General features: G+C 34.0%; 6 protein-coding genes and 1 long non-coding RNA gene across 9 annotated transcripts; 5 read left to right on the forward strand and 2 right to left on the reverse strand.

Annotated features, from left to right (window-relative positions):
* The first annotated feature begins 1,363 nt into the window (after positions 1–1,363).
* On the forward strand, positions 1,364–4,804 carry LOC140984173 (protein IQ-DOMAIN 2-like). Its single transcript, XM_073451412.1, has 6 exons — positions 1,364–1,632; positions 1,925–2,029; positions 2,120–2,416; positions 2,864–3,085; positions 3,642–3,761; positions 3,910–4,804. The coding sequence occupies exons 2-6, from the start codon at positions 1,955–1,957 to the stop codon at positions 4,612–4,614; spliced, it is 1,419 nt and encodes a 472-aa protein (XP_073307513.1). The 5' UTR covers positions 1,364–1,632; positions 1,925–1,954; the 3' UTR covers positions 4,615–4,804.
* A 358-nt stretch (positions 4,805–5,162) lies between these two features.
* LOC140984175 (mitochondrial import inner membrane translocase subunit TIM14-3-like) lies at positions 5,163–7,360 on the forward strand. Of its 3 annotated transcripts, XR_012176575.1 has the most exons (4): positions 5,230–5,384; positions 6,325–6,506; positions 6,807–7,132; positions 7,165–7,360. XR_012176575.1 is itself a non-coding variant. In XM_073451416.1 (3 exons), the coding sequence occupies exons 1-3, from the start codon at positions 5,382–5,384 to the stop codon at positions 6,961–6,963; spliced, it is 339 nt and encodes a 112-aa protein (XP_073307517.1). In that variant the 5' UTR covers positions 5,163–5,381; the 3' UTR covers positions 6,964–7,203. The 3 variants fall into 3 exon arrangements, 2 of the variants coding, with proteins under 2 accessions (XP_073307517.1, XP_073307516.1); XM_073451416.1 differs by having other exon boundaries at positions 5,163–5,384; positions 6,328–6,506; positions 6,807–7,203; XM_073451415.1 differs by having other exon boundaries at positions 6,807–7,203.
* On the reverse strand, positions 7,297–9,996 carry LOC140984174 (B-box zinc finger protein 21-like). The gene is made up of 3 exons (XM_073451413.1): positions 9,197–9,996; positions 8,167–8,556; positions 7,297–7,537 (listed from the first exon to the last, which is right to left on the reverse strand). Exons 1-3 carry the CDS (start codon positions 9,380–9,382, stop codon positions 7,388–7,390), a joined length of 726 nt encoding a protein of 241 aa, XP_073307514.1. The 5' UTR covers positions 9,383–9,996; the 3' UTR covers positions 7,297–7,387.
* On the forward strand, positions 8,319–10,194 carry LOC140984176 (uncharacterized). Its single transcript, XR_012176576.1, has 2 exons — positions 8,319–8,440; positions 9,990–10,194. It is a non-coding gene; the product is annotated as an uncharacterized lncRNA (long non-coding RNA).
* Positions 10,195–13,821: 3,627 nt separating this feature from the next.
* On the forward strand, positions 13,822–14,837 carry LOC140984113 (uncharacterized). The gene has a single exon (XM_073451312.1). It carries the CDS (start codon positions 13,882–13,884, stop codon positions 14,458–14,460), a length of 579 nt encoding a protein of 192 aa, XP_073307413.1. The 5' UTR covers positions 13,822–13,881; the 3' UTR covers positions 14,461–14,837.
* A 1,214-nt stretch (positions 14,838–16,051) lies between these two features.
* On the reverse strand, positions 16,052–18,636 carry LOC140985205 (cysteine protease RD19A-like). The gene is made up of 4 exons (XM_073452983.1): positions 18,129–18,636; positions 17,364–17,483; positions 16,956–17,202; positions 16,052–16,494 (listed from the first exon to the last, which is right to left on the reverse strand). The coding sequence occupies exons 1-4, from the start codon at positions 18,624–18,626 to the stop codon at positions 16,226–16,228; spliced, it is 1,134 nt and encodes a 377-aa protein (XP_073309084.1). The 5' UTR covers positions 18,627–18,636; the 3' UTR covers positions 16,052–16,225.
* Positions 18,637–20,964: 2,328 nt separating this feature from the next.
* On the forward strand, positions 20,965–24,801 carry LOC140985286 (purple acid phosphatase-like). The gene is made up of 8 exons (XM_073453091.1): positions 20,965–21,522; positions 21,996–22,196; positions 22,299–22,410; positions 23,047–23,276; positions 23,489–23,627; positions 23,814–24,034; positions 24,258–24,379; positions 24,483–24,801. The coding sequence occupies exons 1-8, from the start codon at positions 21,331–21,333 to the stop codon at positions 24,682–24,684; spliced, it is 1,419 nt and encodes a 472-aa protein (XP_073309192.1). The 5' UTR covers positions 20,965–21,330; the 3' UTR covers positions 24,685–24,801.
* Positions 24,802–25,145: the final 344 nt, after the last annotated feature.

Genomic DNA, 25,145 nt, shown 5'->3' on the forward strand with positions numbered 1-25,145 from the left:
TAAGATATTTTGTTTAAAAACCTTATAGACTTTTATACTTGTCGTATCCCTTATCGGGAGTATGGGATGTCGTCTTAACATCCTCCCAGGATATATAACAAGTTTTTGAAAAATTTATTTTATTATAACATTATATTATATATTAAGTATATACACAATAAATAAATAAACAATAAAATAAATATTATTACTTTTGTTACCTTTTTCTTCTGTTTTGGAGCTTGGAAAAATATGGAGGACTTTTAGAGCTTCGTGCTGATAACGTGTTGTGAAAAAGTAAAAATTTACGGTAAAAAGTAAAAATCTCAAACTCTCAAAATTATCACACTACACACTTTATAATATTTTTCTCTCAACTCAATTGTGATTTTCTTCACAAATGAGAGATCTATTTATAGAAATTTTTTTACAAATAATCCAAAAATAAATTACATCATTACATTCATCATCACACACAAATTTCAAGATTTAACACCTAATTTTAACTAATTTTCAACATTCAAATATTCAACATTCAATATTCAAATATTCAATATTAATTTTCAACAGTTTTCTCATTATTTAGGCAATGAAAATATGTACACTTTTTTGTTTTTTATTTTTTTAATTTCAAGAAACACTTTTATTTTTATTTTTATTTCAACAATTTAAATAACACTTTAATCATTCGATAATTATAAAAAATATTATACACACACGCACGGGTGTGCATAGTAACTAGTTGTAAGAAAATTCGAAGGTGGAATTAAACCCAACAAATATCACTCTATAATTTTTCTCCCCTAAATATTACTCAATTGTCTCTGCCAAAAAAATAGAAGTTTAGAGCATTAATTGCTTTACCATTTTAGCCTATGTCTAACTAATATTAGCCAACGATCTAGTGATGCAGAGACATAATCTTCTTTTAGAGTAGGTTTTTTGTGAGACGGTCTCGCGAATCTTTATCTGTGAGACGGGTCAGTCCTACCAATATTCACAATAAAAAATAATATTATTAGAATAAAAATTAATAATTTTTCATGGATAACCTAAATAAGAGGTCTGTCTCACAAACTACGGTCTGTGAGACCGTCTCACACAAGTTTTTACCGTTACATAGGTCGGTTTTTTGTAATACGTTAAAACAAAAATCTAATGATGGAATCCTAAACACGACATAAAAAGTTCAAACTAAAACTATGTTAATCCAGTCATAGAATTTAATGAAAACGAGAATTGTTTTTTTGATATATATATAAAATAAATTTAGAAATAATTTGGCATGTAACAGAAACATGGAATAAAATGAGAAAAAAAAAATTAAGGAAAAGGGCAATTAACAAGAAATAATTTAGTATTAAAAGTAATAAAATTGGCTGTCCTGTATTATTGTGGAAACGTGTGCCCCACTAGATGTTCGTTCCTCTAACGAAATGTTCAGTTTACCAAGATCTGGTTCCCATCTTCAACACACTAACCAAAATTCGTATACTCAAAATGGGTCGTTAGACAAAGAATGGAAGAGTCCAATTTCTTATCTTTTGTAATTTTCTTGATTTTTTAAGTTCAGGTGTGAACTGAGACTTCAATCGACTGTATCTATTGGGAGGGTGAAGCAATTGTATGAGATCTGAGCAGATACAGTTTCGGGTGACTTTCTGCTTTTATTTTCTTGATATTTTGATAAAGCAAGGTTCTTGGTGTAAAATTTGCGAATCCCATGATTTTCCAAGAATTTTGAGCTTTTTTTTATCCTGGAAAATTCATCTTTCTGGCTTTGGGGCGTCGCATATTGAATGCTTGTTTGTTTATAAAGAACTGTCATTTGTTTGTTTTTTTGGTTATTTGGATTGCTTATCAAGGTGTTTGTGCTCTTGCATGTATAATCTTGACCCTTGGGAGAGATGAAATCTTGGAAATAAATTGGTTTCTTTGTGTACAGAAAAGACAGATTGAGGAATAATAAGTGAAGATGGGCAAGACAAATGGTTGGTTTTTGTCGGTGAAAAAGGCCCTCAGCTCAGATAGTGAGGAAAAGAAAGCTAAGGTGCGCAAAGCAGATTGGATTCAATGTATTGTGATAAAACTTTGATGATTGGTTGTTTTCATTAACTTCTGTTGTGCTTTCTGGATTTAGAGTGCAAATAAGTCAAAGCGAAAATGGTTCGGGAAAGAAAAGCCATTGGCATCTAGTTTTCCGATCCCCGAGACTGTTGAAGCATCTCATCCTCACCCTCTTCCGCCATTGGAAGATGAGAAGCCAACAAAGGCAGAGAATGAGTCAAACAATGCTTATACTGTCTCGGTTGATACAAATGTTGAAGATGTAGCAGCTGAAGAGGTTGTCCAGCCCCAAACAGTGACAAGGTTTGCAGGAAAATCCGAGGAGGAAGTGGCAGCTATCAAAGTTCAGACCGCATTCCGTGGTTATCTGGTATGGTAGCTTATGGGATATTGATGTGATACAAATATTTTCTAGAGAATAGTAAGTGAAGTTGAAGCCTTAAACATAAGGATCAAAAGTGGGTGGTGCCGGCAAGAAGGCTGAAACTGTTTCATTTTTATATAGAACTTGAGATTAATTTATCCCAAACCTGAAATACGAGCATTTAATATTTTTGTAGTTATATATATGTATATAAATTTTGTTAGTACATTTTAACGTGGCAAATTACTCAGCGATACTGACTTCATGTATTCAAGCATTCGCATGAATCATTTCATCATAGTCCTAGACGATTATTCTGATTGGCAAATAATATAATTGTGCAATCATCATTTATATTTCATTTCATTTTTTATTTTATCTTATCTTGAATTGTTGTTCATCAGAGTGTAACAAAGTTTGCTATGAAATTTTATTGGTCTTTTTATTTTTCAGGCGAGGAGGGCATTAAGAGCTCTAAGAGGGCTTGTAAGACTGAAATCACTTGTTGACGGACCGATTGTGAAACGCCAAACCGCAAACACTCTAAAATGCATGCAAAGTTTATCTCGTGTGCAATCTCAGATTCAAGCAAGGCGGCTCAGAATGTTAGAGGAGAATCGAGCACTTCAGAGACAGCTCTTACAGAAACGTGCTAAGGAACTGGATAGCTTGAGAGTGAGTTCTCTTACTAATGCTAGCATTTTCTTTATAAACAAGTCCGACACTGGTAATCTCAGGAAAAAACAAGTGTAGGAACTTGTACCTGCTACTGTAGCTTCTTTTTATGATTGGTATAATAGTTACAATCATGTGTTATTTCAAAATTTGCAAGTCGATGCAATTATTGGGAGGTGTCGTTGGGAAGTACGATTGTCCTGCTGTCAAACGTGGCACAATGTTCAAAACTTAGTATCTGGACTGCTGTATGCTGTAAAATACTTGAGGAGCACTATTATTAATCAACACACACTTCTCGGTCCTACAATAAGAATGAAGTTAAAGTTAGCTTTCTGTTATGGATTAATGTTTAGCAAGTTAACTCGTTGGTTATGGTTTTAATTCTTCTTTCTTGGGTCATGTTCGTAAATTGTTGGTTGTTTTCATCTAAACATACAATGCATAAGGTTATAAATTGAAAACAATGGGTCACTGCAAAATCCTGTACATTGAGTAGCTTTATTTATCCATCATTTGATTATCAACAGTTTTTAATTCGAGGCTTCATTTGTAGATGGGAGAGGAATGGGATGACAGTTTACAATCTAAAGAGCAAATCGAGGCGAGCTTGCTTCAGAAGTACGGAGCAACAATGAGGCGAGAAAGAGCACTAGCTTATTCATACTCTCATCAGGTAAAATTGAGTTGAGTCTTCGTTGGTATCCAGCGTTTACAAGAAAGCACAACAATGTACATACAAACTGTTTGAAAGTTTAAAATTATACCCTTCTCTTAATGTTTAATTGATCGTTTTCCATTATCTACATTTAAACTGAAAACAGCAAACTTGGAAGAAATCAGCGAGGTCTTCGAACTTACTTTTCATGGACCCAACTAATCCTCACTGGGGTTGGAGCTGGTTAGAACGATGGATGGCTGATCGGCCGTCGGAGACACAAACCTCGGTGGACAAAGATCTCAATACGGATAATATATCCATCAAAAGTGTTAATCTTGGAAGTGCTCCAGGAGGAGAAATTACGAAATCTTTTGCCCGTCATCAGCTAAATCCTGAAAATCCATCTTCACCATCCAACAAAAAAACACCTTCTAGCCGCCAGTCCCCTGCCACGCCCCCTTCCAAGACAATTAAGTCTTCAATATCTGCAAGAAAAGTAAAATCTGCAAGCCCAAAAGTGAGTGCAATAACTCAAGATGATGATTCAAGAAGTACTATAAGTGCACAATCTGAGCGAAACAGGAGGCATAGTATTGCTGGTTCAACGGTTAACGACGACGAGAGCTTGGCGAGTTCCATGTCGGTTCCGAGTTTCATGGCATCCACTAAGTCGGCAAAAGCTAAGTCGAAGCTCCCAAGCCCGTTAGGAATCAACAATGGCAACACACCTGAAAAGGGTTCAGCCGGAACCGCCATGAAACGGCTTTCTTATCCACCTTCGCCTGCCAGAACAGGGAGGCAGTCAGGGCCCTCGCAAATCGACACTAGCTCCATTGGTGGCAGTGATGTAGATGGAGTTATCAATTAATTCAACCACATCTTACGAGAATGCACCATTGAATAAAAGTAAGAGTAAAGAGGTCCATTTCACATGTGAAGTTCCATACAATTATTTATTTATTTCATTGCTTTGTGGGCTTGGTTTGGTGTTGATTTTATTCTTCAGTCTTGCTACACACATTTGTTACATATAAATTTTTTTTTTTTTATGAATCAAATCAGATTGAAGATCTATCTCACAAAATTAATCTGTGAGACTGTCTTACGTGACGTTTTACGTTAAAATTGATTCTTTCGGTTTATCAAATCTCGGGCCAGACATACGCAAACACAAATATCTATGTAACAACTACTCCATATTCATATTCGTCTTCCTTATTATTCATATTATCAAAATTATATTATTCTTAATTTATTCCTCGTTAATTATCATCATATTATAATTTATCTACTTCTATTTGTATAAATTAATAAGAGAATTTTTCGAAATTAAAGTTTTATATTAATAATTACAAAAACGTAAAGATTTTTAATAGATATGTAAAAATATTCTAGAAATTTTTTAAAAATAATTTTTAAAAGATTTTCCAAACAGCCGGAGCCGTCGACCCCGCTTTGTATAATTAATTGATTAATTAATGTTTCGATAATATATCCAATCACAGAAAGATCGTTCCTCCAGAGTTCGAAACCCTAATTTTTGTTTAAAGGGGGCCACACGGCAGCGTATCTGAACTCCGGGACAGGATATCACACAGCGTTGAACCTTTACTACTGAGTCGTCTTCAAGTAAAAATGGTGAGTTTGCCGTTGAAATTCTTTATTTCATCATAATTTACATCTAAAATTTGAGGAAAATCGATGTGATTGTGTCCATACATGCCATGCCGCCGCCCATTTTACTATTTTTTGGCTACTGAATCGATATATTTTTGTTTAAGGATTGTGAATGAAAGAACATGGTATTGAGAAGCATTCTGCGTTTTTCCGTTCTCCATTTCATGAATCAAGTGCTTGTTATGTTTTATTTTTCTAATTGCATACTTGATTTGTAGGTTTTTAGAAGTTACAAGTGGATACGTCTAAAAAATCCGTGTGCACCCATATTTGATGTAGAATCTTGGTTGGTTTTTGATTTGTGTTTGAGTGATGCATGCAACTTACTCCTATTGATGTTTGTTTGTTTGTAAATAAGACGTGTAAAAATGAGTATATGCATTATGAATCGATGATAATAAGTTATGCAATTATACTGACCATTTTCTATTGTCTGATACCATGGAATGAGGCTATTGATGCAATGCTTGTGGGAGTAAATTTTTTAATCTCTAAGAAATCTGGATGATGAGTAACTGCCTATTTATGATAGGATGAGAAAAGCCAGCCGTTAATAACGAAATCAGTCTCGGATTTTAATTTGGTTTCTCCATTTTAAATATGCAAGCACAGTCTTTCCACATCTTTACTTTCTTGAAATTTTAATTTCTTATTCTAATGAACTCCAGTTATCTTGTTTTCGCCTCACTCATTAGCATCAAAGTGGGCGAGTAATCCTCCATTAATTTGCTCATCATTCTTAGTCAGGATCACATCACTCTGTTTTACCTCCTGCATCATCAATGGCTTGACTTTATCACTTGTAAATACTAATAGATCGGTTATCTATAGCGATTACTTTTATTGGTGTTTGAAGTAATAATTACACACATTGTAAAAAATTGAAATCTGAAATTCGCAGCAGAGTTCACCCTTAATTGTAGGAATAGCCGTCGCTGCTACTGCTTATGCTGGTAGATATGGAATTCAAGCCTGGCAAGCATTCAAGGCAAGGCCGCCAACTGTTAGAATGCGAAAATTTTATGAAGGAGGTTTCCAGTCAAAAATGACTAGGAGGGAAGCCGCTCTTATTCTTGGAGTCAGGTAATTCAAAACCTTAATTGACATAGCGACTTAAATTTCATAAGTATGTTAAGTTTGGCAATTAACTATGACCCAATTAGATTTCTATTTTATATTCTTTTATGTTACTATATGCCTTATCTCAAGTTGGTTAATAATTGATGGGCTTTTTTTATTGTTGGTTTTAAAGCCTTTGATTCATCTTTGACCTTTTATTCGCACTGGGTTCAATGTAATATGAATATATCAACCACTGTCCAATATTAACACGATATTGTGTGATTTTTTTTCCATTTTTAACATCAGTTTAACTCGATTCAGGGAAAGCACTCCAGCGGATAAGGTTAAGGAAGCGCACAGACGGGTGATGGTAGCAAATCATCCCGATGCAGGTGGGAGCCATTATCTTGCTTCTAAAATTAACGAAGCTAAAGACGTTATTCTTGGAAAGAGCAGGAACAGCGATTCTGCTTTCTAAAATCAGCCAAGATTTTTTCCAATTTTTATGAGTTTTGAAAACGGGCATGAGCGACTAAAAAGCTAGTCACCCCCTATCGATGATCCAATAACATCTTCTCCAGCATGTAGTAGTGATACTTTACTTTCAAGGAGCATAGTGTACTGGATTTGTGTTATCGAAAACATGTGTACTGGTTTTGTGTTATCGAAAACATGTAAGAATCATATTGTTTTTTTAATTGGATTTCTTGAGGAGTAACTCCACATTAGTATTAGAAAATGGTTTTTACCACCCAAGTTGAGGGTCTCTATGAAGTATACAGGTAAGAATGTTCATTCACTGGTCGAAAAATGGGAGAAATTGCAATTTAAATAGATTGCAATGAAAATTGTTCAGTTATTAGAGCAGTACCCTACAATTGCCAAGCTAAACCTTCTTTTGATCATTTACTACTCCTACATTTCACCACTTTCTTTTTCTCAGTGACTTTGGCCAAACTTTGTTCTTGAGCTGGAGTATAATCGTTGGATGTATAATGATCAAAATTTCCTTCAAATTCTTCGTTTGTAAAGAGGGACATCTGGTCATAAATCTGCAATTAGCTCCAAAATTAGTATACGAGCACTTTAATAGAAGGATTATATAGTATCATAAACTATTGAAAATAAAGATTTGTTTCCTGCTAGTATCATAACTTACCGGACTTCAGTATCATTTATTAGCACTTCAACACATAATTTGTGCAATTGACACGCTATATAATGTAAGTAGTTATAGGAAGTTGAGTCTTTTACATACCTATTCTTACTAGTTATTAAGACGTAGATACACAAATACTACTCGCATATTCTTATTCCCTCTCGAGCATGAATTTTTTAGCAGCATTGAATCTGGAAATTTGAAATAATTTTTGTTTGAATGAGAGCTAGAATTCTAATGGGATTTGTTTGGTATGAACTTAATTATCATGTTTTATGATGTAGAAGCTTGAGGTTGTTAAGTTCTTTTTTAAATATTTTAATAAATGTGCGTGCACACACAAATTGAGATTGAGTTTGAAATTTTTGAATATAAGTCGAACAGTATTATGGTTGATTTGAAAAGTTCATGTGCCATTTAAATTCCTTTGCTCCTTCAAGTAAAGATGATTTAGTCTGTTACTTAGTGAGGAACTGAGGATTGGTAAATATAAAAACAAAAACCAAGAAACATGCTACAAACCTTGCAGAAACCATAATGAGATGAAGGATCCATCAAATCTTCAACATGACAACTGGGTAAAGTATCCATTAAATGATCTGTCATGCTTGCTGCTTTGCTCGAGTCAATGTTATCTCCCCAAGGATTTGATGATGATTCTGAGCAATCGGTCATCAGATTTTGCTGGAAATTAGTTTTACTTGTAATGGAATTCTTCATCTTTGTTTCTGATCCTGATTCGCTGGATGAGGCTTGCACATTAAATGAAGCAGCAGCTGCAGAAAGCTTAACCCCGGTAAGTAGAAATCTACTGTGCTTCTTTGTATGTTCATTGGCACTGTGTATTAAACTATCACACTCTTTGCAAAGCAATGCTCTGTCTTCTTGACAGAAGAATAGTGCTCTCTTTTCCTGTGAAAACCAATCAAGAAAATATGGGAAGATATTAACTAGCTTGTTTACTTTTGTGATATTTACATTTTACTCTCTAAAATTTGTCATTTAAGTATATTTGTCGTCCATGTTAATGGTTTATAGATTTGGTCCTCAACTTATAAAAGAAACTATATCTAGTTTTTTCATGGGTACTGTCTATTGTCATATGCTTCACATGTGCCACCTTATTTTCCCTGAAATTGAACCTTTGAGTTTTATTTTTGCCCCAAAACCATAACTGGACTGCTGTTGCCCAAGAACAGAGATATTCTCCCAAATTATTTCCAATTTCCTTAGTTTGTTTGTTGAACCAATACATACGTGATAGTAAGCAAATTCATGGGGCATATATTTCTGATTTGGGAGAATATCCTCTTTTTCTCTGGCAAATGTTTAGTGTGGGAATGATTCTCGATGAAAAATCATGCTATCAGATTAGTTGTGTTTTCAAAAGTCAAGAGACTGAAACAATTATTTGCTAAGCATGCTAACCAAAACCAGTTAATGGTAAACGTTAGAGTCTAACCATGTAATTATCGTTTATTTTCTCCAATGTTGAAACTTTTAGATGAAATGATGGACATTATTAAGTATGAAACATGTGCACGTTTGTTACCTGGCATATGTCACATAATGGCGAGTCTTGAAACTGAGAATGGAGAAGAGAGAACCGAGGGTGTTTTTCGGCTAGTTTATTGGCTCTGTGGACTCGAATATCACAGTTTTGACACATGGCAGCCTCATCTGCGGGGCAAAAAGCAGAGGCTTCTTCTTTCCAGCAAACATCACATAGAATCTTCATTGTTTTCCACTCTGTTTTTTGGTTTGTGAAGAATATCTTGGGTACATTGTGGTGTATTGTAAAGAGATATAAAGAGATGGTTGGTCGAACTTTTATGGGGGCATATGGGTTGGAAAAGCACAGCTAAGAGATATTAACACCACTGTTAATTGAATACAAGAAAGAAAGTTCTTGAAAAAGCTCATGCAAATTGGGTATATTTCCTACTTGGGTGGGTGTAGGAGTGGACCTGTCCAGAAGATACGGTCAGCTTCTCTGTTAATAACTACGATTCCAACAAAATCTTGAGTGATACCATTTGTTATGACATCATATAGAGTTTGCCACTTGAGTTCAATAAATAATTTTGATTTGGCCGACCATCCTAGATGTTTCCGTAGATATCAGGACCTTGTTTTCGATCAAAACGTGAGATGGGTTTTTAGCCGTATCATCAACATTTATAGGGTTAAAGACGGGCAAATGAATCAGCATCGATAGCAAATTATATTCATCTTCCATCCTGTGATAGTTTTGTAGGAAATAGATCAAGTGGGGTGATGTAGAATGTAGGGGGGAAGGCTACATATTTGATATTAAAGACAAAAGCCTTTCATTCTTAGTGTAGGTTTGTTTGGAAGTGGAATGGGATGGGAGGAGTGGCTGTACAGGATTGGATTTGGATGCCCTTCTTTTTTGTTCATTTATTGCATTGACTAACGTACATGCACCCTGTACATTGTATGTATGGGACTCGCAAATACTTTACTAGCTTGGTCGTGCCGGTGAAATTTAATTTGAGGTTCGCGATTCAATTAATTTATTTATAAGAACTTTAATTTAGAAAGCTATGCATGAAATCACTCTGTTATTAGTTCAGATATGAGTTTTTTTTTTTAATATTATCCGAGAATCTTTGATTGAGTGATAATTTCAAAATTTATTGTATTTATGTTTTCTTTTTCTAAAAATTTCTTCGACCCCTCCCCCAAAAAAAGACACTTGTAGTTTCAATTTTTACACATTAACAAGCCCAATGGTTTAAAGAGCCCAAATCAAGCATGGTCTTGTTTTTAAATACTTATAAAATGAATTAGCAGTGTATAGAAATAGAACATGAAGTATCATTTGATAAGTTTTGTTCATGATAGGATATCATATATCAAACTACTGTACCATACCATTAGTAGAAATTCGGCAATGTACTTCAGACATTATCCTAAGTAATATACATCTAATTATCTAAGTAGATGCACGTGAAGTAAAAATGTATTTTTTACTTTGCCTAAAACCCGAAGTCGTAAGCCATAAGAAACCAAAGTGTTGGACCGGTCCAACAAGTCAAAACTGGTTCAAAATTGGACATATTTTAAAGTAAAAAATGTTTTTTACTTCATCGATTTTGTAAATTATTGAATTGAAAGATTACATATTATTTCACATATAACATTGATCGACGAAGTAAATCCATCTTTTACCTCATCAGTTTCATAAATTATCGAAGCAAATAAATACATATTACTTCACAAGTAACATAGATTGCCGAAGTAAAATATATTTTTTTACTTCGTCCGTGATGTCAATTAACGATACAATTTATATCTATGACTTCATAGTTTAACTCAATTGTAGAAGTAGTGTAGTTGTACGACTTCGCAGTTTTGTTATTATGATGAAGTAAAATGTTGCATTTACTTCGAATTTTTTGTCAAATAGCAAAATAATTAATTGTATGTAACTTCAACAATGTTTATTTTACGAATTATATTTATTTTATTACTTCAAAACTTATTGTAATATAGAAGGAGTAGATAATATTTTACTTCAACTAAAATTTAAGTTAATGATATAATTGTTGATTACCACTTCATTTTAAATAAATTAGTTAATTAAAAAAGTATTTTTCACTTCACCAAAATGAACAAATATACAAATGAATTGTATTTATTAAATCATTCAACCAAGACATGATATAAGTACTAGTCATCCAAAAACATTCATAACAAAATATAGTATAGGTACATCCAAAATCAATCATATCAAATCAGTGAAATTTATCAACTACTAATTTATCTAAAGAATTTTTTGGCACCTGCAAATTTAACTTAAGTTTATCCGCAAGAACAACCCACAAAATTATCATGACGTACATTACCAACTAAGCATCTATGTAAGAGTAGACGAACTCGCTCCATTCACTTCTTACTTCATTATAACGAGTTTGATTGTAATATTGATTCTCCAAATTGAAATGTTTGCTTCCAAACCGATATATACAACAGCAATAAACCATTAAGCGTTAATTTCCAAACCCGTATATCAGCATATATAAATGCACACACAACATATGAGAGGACAAAATCCAAATCCATAAATCACTTAAACAAATAACTTTGGCTCGAATTCGAAAAGTTCGAACATGTTTGAGTTCGATAAATTTGAATACAAATCAAATATTTATCGAGCTGCCTCAGAAAATATGTGAACCAACTCGATTCGATTATATCCCAATATCGTCGCACTTTATACTAAAAAATCTCTTTAAAACATATAAACAAGAAGAAATTAAATAGTTCTCCCCCTAAGTTTGTATTAATTTCGAAGATTAGTTCAAGCTATCGTAATGATTCATATTTTATAATATGAAAACTATCAACATAAATATTATTAAGATATAAACAATTAGACACACGATTTTAATAATCGTTAACCTAATTGAAGGGAAAAAATGTTTCTGAATTTAAATTGATATATTCCTTGAGATTTAAATTATTTCCCTAATATTATTTTCCCTTATTGATTTAACTGAGTGTAATATTTAATGTGTTTTTGCCTTTATATGATAATGAGATAATTATTAAAATATATTTTAAATATGATATTTATTAGAATGATTTAATGAGATATGATATCAATGTTTAAAAAGAGTTTATTTCTAATAAAACTCTTACTTCCCTTGTATAATAGGTTTCCTTGTGGAGATAAAGTCTCATCCATAAATAAGAGGTCAAGGACATTGGTGAGAGGCGGCTTCAATATCGATAATACATACATACACATAGTGGAGATTTTCAGACCAAAAAAATTCTCGAAGCTGTTGCTGTTGAAGAGTGGTGATCGCGTGTTGTCTTGAATGTTGGGAACATTTGCAGACAACATCCGTAAAGAAGTTGGCTGAAGATCGTTTTTGTGGATTCTCTTTTGGCAACATTTTTTTGCTTTCTTGTTTAAATTTTTATTCTGGTTATTTGTTTTTTAGAACGTTTATTTTCTCAAAGTGTTGAAGAAATTAATTTTTGTCATAATCACTAGTGATAGGTTTTTGTAAACAAATTGGTTTTCTAGTGATTAATTTTTGTCATAAAGTACCGTACAAGTATTTATACTTGTGCATATCTAATATTGTCTATATATTTATATAAAACAAATTTGTGTTACAAACTTTAATATTCTGCCGCATGTTGTCCGAGATGCTGTAACATCTGGCACAACACTTAATTATGATAAAACACAAATTTATAATTTATACTACTAATTGATTTATTTACCCATAACGAACAACATAACTCTTACACTAATTTCGGGTATGAAGAATTGAAATTGCGTTCTTGATTTCTACAATAATTCAGTCAATCACGACAATATTTTTCTTGCTGAGAGGACAACTTGTTGCGTAAGCTACCTTCGCCACGTAAAACGAACCAATAAAATCATAATTCCACACGCGTGGCCAATAAGAGATCAATAACTGCCACGTAACTCAGATAAAGCCAATTTTCATTTTGCTTTGCTTCCGAGTTTAAATGGGTAAATCGACAATTTGCAGTTTGCACCATACAAGCTTTACACTATTCGAATCAAAATGTAATGTTTTTAATTTTAAATTATAAAACACATGAGACCTTTTTATATTCATGACTGATTGAAAAATATTTGAAAAAACAAAATTAACCCAACAATCTTATTACATTAAAATATATATACTTGTTTATTTTTACACATATTAAAGAAAATCAATGAAAAAACAAAATTTAAAAACAATTTTTTTATTTTATCATTATTTAATTCAATTAAAAAATGGTCGCATGTTCTTAAGACTAAGAGGTGCAAGAAAAATACTACTAAATATAGAAACTGAACTTCATATTTGAGAAAACTGAAAAATAAAAAGAAATTTATATAATTACCGTCGAAAAAGTATATATTTTTGTAGAAAAGATACACAAATTTTTGAAATGAGAGATGAGTTTATTATAATTAGATATTGAACCTCTATCTTAGGTCAAATTTGGGACATTTGTCTCCCGAACTTCACCAAATTCATATTATTATTTTATAAAAAAACCAAAATTAATTTAAATAGTAATTTGTCGGTGTAATGGTGCAAAGTGAAACATAAAGTATTTCAAGGGCTAAACGCGAATTCCCGTGTTTTTTTTTTCCATAAAGCAGCGTGACAGCTGAGGGAAAGGGGGAATCCGAGAAACCGCAACAAGTTCCCACTCCGGAGGAATCGAGAAATGTTGAGTATTTTGAGGAAATCCATGGCCAACAACGGAGGATACAGCTCCACCCACCGGCACGACGCCGTCGAGGACCTCACCGCCTGGGAGCTCGTCATCCCTTCTCTCTCGGACGACGAAGACATCTACTCCTTCGACAGCGATGACGCCATCAGCGATTGCGATGACTCCATCGGAGGCGAGAGTGAGGAGGATCACAAGGGAGAGGAAGACCTGCGTGATGTCTCACATGTGGACGACGTCATCTCCATGCAGTCGCTTTCAGTCTCACCTCAGCCCGTGGTGTGTTTTCCTGTTGAAGACGTGATAGGTATTCATGTGTATGATGATGATGATGATGATGATGCTGGTGATGAGGAGGAGGATGGTTGTATGGATGATGATGATGACGACGACGTGGATGACGAGTTGATTCCATGGAAACTGAAGGACAGATTTGGGAAGCAGAGGATAAGGAAGATGGGGAAGCGAGGTGGGCCAAAAGTCAGCAAATCGAAGAGGCTGCCATATTTCCACAACAGGCCTGGATGTTTGTATGGAAAGCATGGCCTCGGTGTGCAGCACTACTACATTTAATTGGGTGGAAAATCTGTATGTTAGATTTGGATTAGTGCTGATTGTGATTGGATATTGTTACTGCTTAATCTGTTTCCTCTATTAGTGGCTAACGTGCTTATGTATCTGAATATGGATATTTGACAATCTAATTCAGTGAAGATTTCTAATTCAGATATCTTCGACTTTTAAAGTGTGTAGATATGTTGTTAAGCAATAAATTTCATCATTCTTATGATTGGATTCAAATATGGATACGTTTTTACAAAGTTTTTTGTTCAGAGTTCTTGATACATCAAGTTGTTTGCTTGTTTTGTTTGGTTTGTTGAATGTATGGATATGTGAATGGAGATATCTGATTCTTGATGTGAATCGGCATGGCTATTTGGATCTTGACATGCCTTGGTTTTGATGCTGACTGGTGTACTAAGATCTCAGACAGGTTCCTACTTCTTTTTAATAAACTTTGAGAATCGGTTTCTCTAGGCAATGATTTTGGAATCACTAATAAATTTGAGAAACTTTTGCATCTAAAATCTTTATCTTTTGGCTTTTGTATCTCCTCTGATTTATGGGCTGATGATTTTCGTGTTATTTTTTTTGGGGATTTAATGTCGAATACGTTGGCAACTCGCAGAAGTTCTGTTTATCGATTTGCTTGATGCTTGGGCTATCATAGAATTATTTCAGGTTGTACATTTAACATTTCCTAGCTAATTACAGATCAGAAGCCATCTTTAATTTTCCATTTAGTTGATTATATATAGGTTCAAAATGTGTAAAGATCACCCATCTGATGAAAAATCAAATATTGGATGCTTCTTCTTCATACTCGGTTGAACAGATATAAGATAGAAGTTTTGTGCATGTAGATAACTAGGGTATAGGTATCCACAGCCCAAAAGTTTGTTTTATGGTCATGATTCCCTGAGATCTCCACCGCCCTCTCCGGTAATCGTATTCCCGGGGAAAACATCGGTTTATTAAGGTGGAATCTTCACTTATCGGCAGAGAGAGAGAGAGAGCAATTTTCAGTCGATGGTGAAGGGGTGTGGCTTGATGAAGACTCCTCCAAATCAAAAGTGAAGGATAAGACATGAGTTAATCTTGAGAAATGCCTCAAGTAGAGAAGAAACTTGGCAACCGTTGTTCGTGTGGACAACATTTATAGTTCTTTTGTGCCTTTTCCCTTCGAGGGGGGCTTCAAATTTATTGGTGAAGTCAAGGAGCATATACATTTTGTGCATGGATCTGCTCGTTGCTTATTGTCGGCACCATCATCTTCGTGTGATTGTTGGAGTTTATTGGCTGGAAAAATCGTTTGTCCTAATTTTCATACATAAATGATGTAAGTTACTCATGGAGTTCTTCTTTGGACCTGGCATAGACCAATTTCGCAGTGCATATGTGTTATAAATTGTTTGGTCTAATTATTATGACCTGAGTTGTTATTGCCACTAAATACGTTAAAATAAAAATCATACTATAATTGTAAATTCAAAATATATTGTATGAAGAAACTAAATAAGTTCTTACTGGAGAAATAGTACAGATTACAAATCGATCTTCTTCTTCTTCTGTTTTTTTAGGAGAGCAAAGATTAACATCTTGATTCAACAAGCAAACAAACATTGCATAAACATTGTAATTTATCTGTAAATCGACTTCTTACAAATTTGTTCTTCCAATAATATAATCCAATACAATCTCACCTCTATTTACAGGGTTGGTGTGAGACAATAGAGTAAATTAACTACAATAGATATGCTGCTGCTAGTGTGAGTAACTAGTACTTAACAGCCGCAACACTTGAGACCATTGAATCCACCCCACAAATATTGCGGCCACGACAGATTTTATAATACCCATTCTCGCCCCAATTTTCTCCCCAAGAATTCTTGATGATCCAATATTGTTTTTCCTTCATTCGAATGGGGGCGTAGCCAGATGAACCATAACCAACCAACAGAACACCATGATCCAATTGCTTTGAACATATGTATGGGCATGAAACTCCCCTCATGTATGTTTGCATGTATACCGCATTGAGAGCCACTGCATTAAAAGACCAAGGAGCAGTTGATGTCACATAATTCTATTTGAAATGCAATTCTATGGAGCCTATATAGTAAAATCAGGCGATATTTCGAACTTCTCTTTGTAGTTTAGTTATTCATGGGTTTTACATGTAGGCATTTAAATTTTGTCAGTGATTTTTGATGAGATGGTTGGTCGAAATACCAAGTGCTGAAATTGGAATTAGGGAATTCATTTAGATGGCTAATTGGTTTTTAATCTCCTGCTAGATGTAGCAATCTTGATTTTTTTTACTTCAAACAAAAATTTACCATGCTTGATTTTGACATGCCCCCGGTTCGATTCAAATGCAAAATCTAAGCGTTGGAAAATCTGGTTCTATCAATTTACTATTTGGTTGGTCACGTAATAGCAATCATGACTGGATTTCATATTGCGACTTGAACAAGAAAATGATGTAAAGGAGAGCAGATACATACCAGCGAGAGGACCATGCTTGACAAGATTGGCTGCGATCTGGTCTTCATCAAGGGACACTACACTAAAGTTAGCAACCTTTGCGGCAATCTTAGTCTTGTCAAATTTACAAGCTCCACGGTCCGTGCCGGTGTACGGGTAGTCTTTTTCAGGCATGAGTCCACCAGCTTTAAGCGTGTATTCAAAAGCGCTATTCATCAATCCACCATTGCAGCCTGAATCACACGAATCCTTGTCTTCGGGATCACACTAAAGAAAGTACACAACATTTGAAGGTCAGATATATATATATATTTTCCTTGAATATCAAAGAAAGTTGATTTTTTTAAAAAAAATAATTGAAAAAAGGAAGGTTGTTCGTTTTTGTCGCTCTGCCTTTGGAGGTACGGGTAAAATTGAAATATACAAACCTCATGGTCGCAATCCACAAGCTGTTGCTCACTAAGGCTCTCGAGTTTTCCAGTTGCAAGAAAATGGGCACCCTCTACTGCTCCGGTTGTGCTAAAAGACCAGCACGATCCACAAGAACCCTATCCAATCAATCACGCAGAAGTTATCAAATTAAGATAAATTCGAAACAATGTCTTTAAATCAATAACCCTCGTCCAAAAAAACTCGGCCACTGAACTAATTTGTTGAATGTCTTTGGAACAATCGAGCATGTGAAAAAAGCAAAAAAATGCAGAGTTTCCGCCTCAAATTATTCCAAAAAAGACAACAGTTCGACAGATCAGTCATTTCTATATATTAGGTCGCACCTGTTAGAATATGCCTCATCGCTGTAAAAAAAATCAAACAGAAAATGAAGCCAGTGGCTTCTTCTTATTCTTGATTATCTATTGTAGAGAAAACAGCTGAAGAAACTTAGCCGGTTTAAAATAATAATAAGACGATGCATGTGATCCTGCAAAACAGTTAAGTACTTAAGTCTGACGTTACGCTTAAATCAACCAATTATATGATGAATCGAGTCGTTCATTGAATCAACGTGCCCTGGTTTGATACTTTGCATATTGCAAAAACTAAATCGAACCGCCCAGATGATGATTAGGCCTGTTGTTGTCGGGTATGAAACGATTAAATATTGAGTCGAATCGACTCTAAATCAAACAGAATAAACGTAAAAATTATCCAAATAAAAAACTTTGAAAAAAAGAAACTAAATCTACGCGCACCTGATTCTTCACCGGCGAAACAGCACCATGATCTCTCCAATCAAAGTCCGTCGGCAGATCATTCGTCGGTAAAATATCCGCCTTGTGAGCGTCAGAAGGTAATCGTAACCTCCTGTTCACACCAAGAAACTGACTGCGGAACTCGCGCGACGTGAGATCAGAAAATTGCGTGACGCCATGAACGGCGGAAGGATCCAGCTTCTGATGTCTCCTGGCTCGGTGCAGATTATCCCTGAAAACCGAGAACCTGTAATCGTGCTCCTCCTGCGTACGATACGCTTTGTTAAACCTCCTCTTGAAGATCGCAAAGTGATGATCCGCATTCAGCAAGGAGTTTTCGTCCAATACGCCGTCCTCTCCGCCGTCCACCACCTGACGGATCAAGAGATCTTCGGCCGCTCCGACGCCATCGGTGATGCCATATTCAGCAAGGGCGGACCGAAACGACGTCGCGATGAGGAGGAAAGAGAGGAAAAAGGAAGCAAAATTTCCAGCCATAGCGCTTTAAGAGTTCATTTCTTTACCCTTTGTATATGGCGTATTTATAGGGAGGGAAAGGGGAAGTGGGGGGGCTGAAATAGGACACGTGCCGGAATATTATTGGTACATGGAATGGTTGTTGTAACTTTACTTCTTTAGTTTGTTAAAGCAAACAAATTTAAATAATTAGGTCATGCGAGTGATTACACTTTCTATGGATAATATCGGACTTTTGAATTAGTTTCATGAATTATTAATATTTTTTATTTAATAAATCAAATGTAAAATATTACTATTTTTTATTTAATAAATCAAATGTAAAATAATATAATAATGAATATCTTCCTATAATGTTTTATAATATAGTATAGATGTGAAGCATTATTATTGTAAAGAAAAAGTTGAGAATCACGATTTATCCCATTGTATATTTATTACTTGAAGAAATGATTAATTTTATATTAGCGAACGAAATATATACGAGGTATGTGTAAAATAATGATTATTATATATATTAATCATGATCACGGTAATTAATCGATGGAATTGATTTACAGAATTTTGTTATATTTTTAATTATTATTTGGATATGAATAATCCATTTATATTAAATATGTGATTTGTAGAGATACTATGTAAAATTTTGAATTTTTAAAATAGATTAGATATTATAGTTATGAGTAAATTATATGAAAAATATTTCTTATCTAAATTAATAGTGATACGAAGAAAGCACACACTTCGAGTTTGTGCCGACTCCTAAGGCAAACAACTTGTATAAGGTATTTTCGTGAAAAAGTAATTGGTGTCACAATAATATATTCTCATAAAAATTAATTATTATCACAAAATTGAACCACTAAAAACATTAACTTTTTATATATATAGTGTATATATTTTACGTTTGAAGAATTAAATAAAAATTTATATATTGATTTTGGGCTATATAAACTAGGGTGAGTAAAAGCATATTTCGAAATATAAAATAGTGTTACACATTCGGGGCATATGAAAGAATTATATTTAAAACATGGGGTGTTCAATAATGAGCTTAAAAATAAGATTAGATTTCTTGTGAGATGGTCTAATGAATTTTTATCTGTGAGACGAGTCAACCTTACCGATATTCTCAATAAAAAATAATACTTTTAGCATGAAAAGTAATTTTTTTTCATGGATGACCCAAATAAGAGATTCGTCTCACAAAATACGACCCGTGAGACCGTTTCACACAAGTTTTTGCTTAAAAATAAAACAATATAATAAGAATATACGATTTAGTTTGGACAAGTATTTTAAAAATATTTTTATTATTTTATAAGTAAAAAAATTTTACGTTTTGAATTTTTTTTAAAAAAATCTTCTCAAAGTATGATTTTCAAAGGACAATTGAGATGTGTGTTTTTTTAAGTGCTCAGAATTTAAAAAACAAGTGTTAAATGAGAATTGAAAGTTTATTATATAATAGTTGTCCAAACACTTTCTTGATATTTTTAACGATAAAACTGTTTTTTATTTAATAGTTCCAAACACATATTTATTATAAAAAAACTTTTAAAAAATTTTATAAATATTTTGTTAAAACACTTTTACAAAAATGTTTTATAATTACTCGTATGTACAAAACAAAAAAAAGTATCAACCGCTAAATTAAATAAGGGTATTCTTGTTGAACTTTGTTGAATGATTTGTTTTTTTTTTTAACATTACGAACCGGTAAATTTAGTTTCAAGAATAAAATTTTCCGGGATACAAATCATGTATTTTATCGATCATATTTAATTTTTAAGTAAGCATCATGTGAAACAACCATATATATTTGTATTCATGAAACGAATCAGTTCTTGTAATTTTTTTAGCTTTATCCCGGCATACTAGCTATATATTCCCACCTTGTAAGAAATCCAATAAATAATCATGATTTTTTTATAAGTACAGATTGTAAGTAATTCCTTTTTTATAAGAAAATCCTACGTATATATCAATATAGCATATGAAAATATTAGTACATGATAAATTATGAGCACGCTAGGAATCAACTAAGGGGTTGGTTTATGGTTTGCAAACACAAATTACAAAATTCTCTCAACAAAGTTAACAATGCAAGTAAAAAATAGTAGTAATGCGATTGTTCTACGAAAATTCTACGCATACAATACGGAGGCTGGAACGTTTATTTCTACAAGAAGTTGATCGAATTTTAAGCTTCGGATTTTCTTAAATCTTATGATTTTGAACATGGAGAGGTTAACTCCATATGAAGCATAATCTAGTTCGCGAGATGCGTTGTCTGTATGGACATGAGACCTTAAAATTTCCGCTTAAAATAGTGTTCAACGTCGGCCTTTTCGCCCAGGAAAAAAAAAGATAGATGTCCAACAGAAAGCAGCCTTTCCAATGAAAGATTGCATCTTTTTCTTCGAAATTTTGTCGCAACTCGAGAACCAAATTCCACGCTTCCCAAGGTCAGAAGCCCATTAAATGACTTCCCTTAATCGCCAAACATAGTCAAACGAAAAAAAATTCTTCACTCTTCGTCACACTAATTAATATCAATCTATCTACAATTTGTTTGAAAGTGGAAAACTAATATTCTTCAAAAACAAAAAAAAATACAGAAACTTTTTATTAATTCTTCGTACTCGTACCACCCGAATGCAGTTCACTTGAAGAAGAGCGGTGCTTGTGTTTCGGGTTTGCGCACAAGAAGAAGAAGAAGAAGATGGGTAGTCATGTGCCGAGAACAGGGATTCGTTGTTTGATTTCGGTGCTGATTGCTGCGGTTCTGAATGCAGCGGTGCCGTGCAACGGAGGCGATACAAGCAGTTTCGTGAGAAAAGTTGAGAAAAGTGGCGATATGCCGCTTGATAGCGATGTATTCGCGGTGCCTCCTGGCTATAACTCGCCTCAACAGGTTTCTGCGCACCCTGCTCACCTTTTTCTTGTTCTGCCTTTCCTATTTATCTGGTTTTTAGTGTTCCCATTTATTATTTTTATTTTGTTTCTTGGATCTAGGAATTATAGCGAAAAACATTGCGGTAAAGTTTTTACTTTATTAATTATTACTGCTTCACGAGAAAAAAAGTCTTGATTTTTATTCATAATTTAAGACTCTGTTGGTGTTGTTTTGTGGTAATATATATCAAGCATTCCCAGCTTGTTCATGTTTAATAGCAGAAAATAAATCACAATATTAAAAATTTTCAACTGCTAGATCATGAATTTCTGATACTTTATGGTAAAATCTTGATTTATAAAAATGCTTGCGAGGTGGACAAGTTTTCTTGTCACAATTGCTACTGGTATCGAATCCACCCACGAGCTTTTCGAAGCAGCTCGGATGTATGATTGAACGTGTGTATGACCTTATTTTGTTATTATTATAAGGTGCATATAACACAAGGAGATCATGAGGGTAAAGCAGTGATTATATCGTGGGTTACGGTGGATGAATCAGGTTCAAACACTGTTCATTATTGGGCTGAAAACAGAAAGCATAAGAAAAAAGCAAAGGGAATTGCAACAAGTTACAAGTTCTATAATTATACTTCAGGATACATCCATCATTGTGTCGTTAAGAATTTGAAGGTAAATTTTGTTTCGTACTCTCGTAAGCAATGTTCTCTAATTAGATTCAAAATTGTGGCAGAATTTGACATGAAGTTTTTACTTTCGATGGTTTTATGGCAGCATAACACCAAATATTACTATGTGGTTGGTATCGGGCACACATCACGAATGTTTTGGTTCACAACTCCTCCCAAAGTTGGCCCTGATGTTCCTTACACTTTTGGTCTGATAGGTATTGATGTTTTTTCAAGTCTTATTAGCAGAAAGATTCTTTACTTTTGCTGGAAAAAAAAAAAGCCAAGAGTTTTTCATTTGAGATAGGTGACTGCAGCAATCGCCTCCCTCCAAATACAAAGTCAGCATGAACATTTTGATCATGGCAATGCTCCGTATTTTGTTAGTTTATTCAACCTTTTACCTTGTTTTCGGTCTTGAATTAATTTTTTAAAGAAAATCTTGAAATGCACTCAAAGTTCTTGTTGACCAATTGAAATTGCATTTGTTTGGCTTCACTATTTGAATTATGTAGGTTATAATATAATCACTGGCTATAATTTTAAAACTTGGCCCTATGATTACACTACCTAAAATTACTTAAACTAGTCAACAATCACTGGCTTAAGCTATTGCACTATTTGAATTATGTAGGTTATAATATAATCACTGGCTATAATTTTAAAACTTGGCCCTATGATTACACTACCTAAAATTACTTAAACTAGTCAACAATCATAGTAATGAGGAAAACACTAGATGTGATCAAAATGTAAGTTTGCAAGTTGAAAAGACTGGTGTTTTGTGTTTGATTAAATGTTGATTTTAATGCACACAACTCAAATATATCAATTGAGCGTTTTGTTTGTTGTAGGCGACCTCGGCCAGACTTACGACTCCAACTTGACACTTACTCATTATGAGCAAAATCCAGCTAAGGGACAAACCGTGTTGTTTGTTGGAGACCTCTCTTATGCAGATGACTATCCTTATCATGACAACGTGAGATGGGATACATGGGGAAGATTTGTTGAAAGAAGTGTTGCCTATCAACCTTGGATTTGGACAGCCGGAAATCATGAACTTGACTTTGATCCGGAAATTGTGAGTACCATGAAAATTGGTTGTTTGATGAATGATATGAACTCCTTTAGATGACTACTTGTTTTTGCACTTCAAGACTCATATTCTACATTCTATTTTCAGAGTGTGTGTGTGTGTAGGTGGGTGAAGAACATGAGATGAAGTGGGATTTGTAACAGATTTATTTGATTTCCATTGTAAAATCGATGAAAGACGGTGGTTTTCTATTGCAGGGTGAAACAGAACCATTCAAACCTTATACCCATCGTTACCACGTTCCTCACAAAGCATCATATAGTACATCTCCATTTTGGTACTCTATCAAGAGAGCTTCAGCACATATCATAGTTTTGTCTTCATATTCAGCATATGGTAAGGAATTGTCATTCAGAGACCCAACGATGATGAACCTAGGCAGTATCCCCCATCAAATTTTTGGGTTCACCCCTAGCTCATCATCATTAAATATCATTCTCTCTCTCCATGATGGTCGTTCGCTTTACACGATTAGACCAAAAAACATTTAGAATTGTGTAAAATATACTATTTCTTTTTTAGGCAAATACACTCCTCAGTACATGTGGCTCGAGGCCGAGCTACCAAAAGTTAACAGAAGTGAAACACCGTGGCTGATTGTTCTTACACACTCTCCATGGTACAACAGCTACAACTATCACTTTATGGAAGGAGAAACGATGAGAGTTATGTATGAACCATGGTTTGTTCAATACAAAGCTGATGTCGTTTTTGCGGGTCATGTTCATGCATATGAACGCTCTGTACGTATACTCACCCTGTACTCTTGTCTTTCTCTATATACAAATGTTGATCATGCTAGTGAGTCTGCCGAGTTCCGAGTTCTACAATGTGCCATATATACAGAATCTTATAATTTGTCCTGTGATTTTATAAGAACTGGAAGAATTTTCAGCAAATAAGAGTGTTTGTAGCATGAGCTCTATCTATTATTTCTTCCTAATTTTATCATTGTTTTCATGACAGGAACGTGTGTCGAATATTGCATACGACATCGTGAATGGTTTATGTACCCCAGTGAATGACCAGTCTGCCCCTGTATACATAACCATTGGTGATGGAGGGAATATTGAAGGCCTAGCCAATAAGTAAGAAGACTATATCAATACGTACACCCTCTCAGGTTTAATCATACATGATTTGCAGAAGAATTTTCAATTACAGATGATATATTTGTCATTCTATTTTCAGCATGACTGAACCACAGCCTAAGTACTCGGCATTTAGAGAAGCAAGCTTTGGCCACGCGATATTTGATATAAAGAACAGAACCCATGCCCATTTCAGTTGGCATCGGAATCAGGATGGATATGCAGTACAAGCCGACGCCATGTGGTTTTACAACAGGTACTGGCGTAGGATTGATGATTCTACGAGCACCATGAAATCTTGATAGTTTTTGGGTTTTATGTAATATTTGCTTGATGAGGAACCTGTCGTGCATTCTTAGCGATGAGGATTGTGTGATGATACACATACAAGGCAAAAAAAAAGTTAAAGAAATTACCATATTTAAGCTTCTTATATTTTCCTAAATTGTCCCTCAATAAATCACCATAGTTTTCGATTTTTTTAAAAAAGTTTAAATTGTCTAATTAATAATATATCATCAGTTCTAATATAAAATTAATAAAATAAATTGATTGATATTATATATGTTTATATTATATTATTGAGGGAAAAAACAAGTTCTAAAAAGTGTGACAATGACGAATTGTTCACGTTCAACCTTCACGTTTTACAAATTTAAGCAGGTTTAATATGAAATTAAACGTGACAAAATGTTTGTAGTTTTTATTATAATTTTATTTATATAAAGTCAATTAATATTATTTATGATATTCTATAAAAGTA

Source organism: Primulina huaijiensis, chromosome 9 (assembly GCF_012295235.1).
Source record: "Primulina huaijiensis isolate GDHJ02 chromosome 9, ASM1229523v2, whole genome shotgun sequence".
Classification (NCBI taxonomy): domain Eukaryota; kingdom Viridiplantae; phylum Streptophyta; class Magnoliopsida; order Lamiales; family Gesneriaceae; genus Primulina; species Primulina huaijiensis.

What these genes read in the sequence shown, in the direction of transcription:
- LOC140985286 (XM_073453091.1), top strand. Translation starts at nt 21,331, where the DNA reads ATGGGTAGTCATGTGCCGAGAACAGGGATTCGTTGTTTGATTTCGGTG. An exon ending in GCTATAACTCGCCTCAACAG is followed by an intron (nt 21,523 to 21,995) that starts GTTTCTGCGCAC and finishes TATTATTATAAG; the next exon opens with GTGCATATAACACAAGGAGA. An exon ending in TTACACTTTTGGTCTGATAG is followed by an intron (nt 22,411 to 23,046) that starts GTATTGATGTTT and finishes TGTTTGTTGTAG; the next exon opens with GCGACCTCGGCCAGACTTAC.
- LOC140984173 (XM_073451412.1), top strand. Translation starts at nt 1,955, where the DNA reads ATGGGCAAGACAAATGGTTGGTTTTTGTCGGTGAAAAAGGCCCTCAGC. An exon ending in GTGAGGAAAAGAAAGCTAAG is followed by an intron (nt 2,030 to 2,119) that starts GTGCGCAAAGCA and finishes TTCTGGATTTAG; the next exon opens with AGTGCAAATAAGTCAAAGCG. An exon ending in AGGAACTGGATAGCTTGAGA is followed by an intron (nt 3,086 to 3,641) that starts GTGAGTTCTCTT and finishes CTTCATTTGTAG; the next exon opens with ATGGGAGAGGAATGGGATGA.
- LOC140984175 (XM_073451415.1), top strand. An exon ending in GCTCTTATTCTTGGAGTCAG is followed by an intron (nt 6,507 to 6,806) that starts GTAATTCAAAAC and finishes AACTCGATTCAG; the next exon opens with GGAAAGCACTCCAGCGGATA.
- LOC140984113 (XM_073451312.1), top strand. Translation starts at nt 13,882, where the DNA reads ATGTTGAGTATTTTGAGGAAATCCATGGCCAACAACGGAGGATACAGC.
- LOC140984174 (XM_073451413.1), bottom strand. Translation starts at nt 9,382, where the DNA reads ATGAAGATTCTATGTGATGTTTGCTGGAAAGAAGAAGCCTCTGCTTTT. An exon ending in CATTATGTGACATATGCCAG is followed by an intron (nt 8,557 to 9,196) that starts GTAACAAACGTG and finishes TGGTTTTCACAG; the next exon opens with GAAAAGAGAGCACTATTCTT. An exon ending in CTCATTATGGTTTCTGCAAG is followed by an intron (nt 7,538 to 8,166) that starts GTTTGTAGCATG and finishes AGCTAATTGCAG; the next exon opens with ATTTATGACCAGATGTCCCT.
- LOC140985205 (XM_073452983.1), bottom strand. Translation starts at nt 18,626, where the DNA reads ATGGCTGGAAATTTTGCTTCCTTTTTCCTCTCTTTCCTCCTCATCGCG. An exon ending in TTTCGCCGGTGAAGAATCAG is followed by an intron (nt 17,484 to 18,128) that starts GTGCGCGTAGAT and finishes TTGATTGGATAG; the next exon opens with GGTTCTTGTGGATCGTGCTG. An exon ending in CAAGCATGGTCCTCTCGCTG is followed by an intron (nt 16,495 to 16,955) that starts GTATGTATCTGC and finishes CTTTTAATGCAG; the next exon opens with TGGCTCTCAATGCGGTATAC.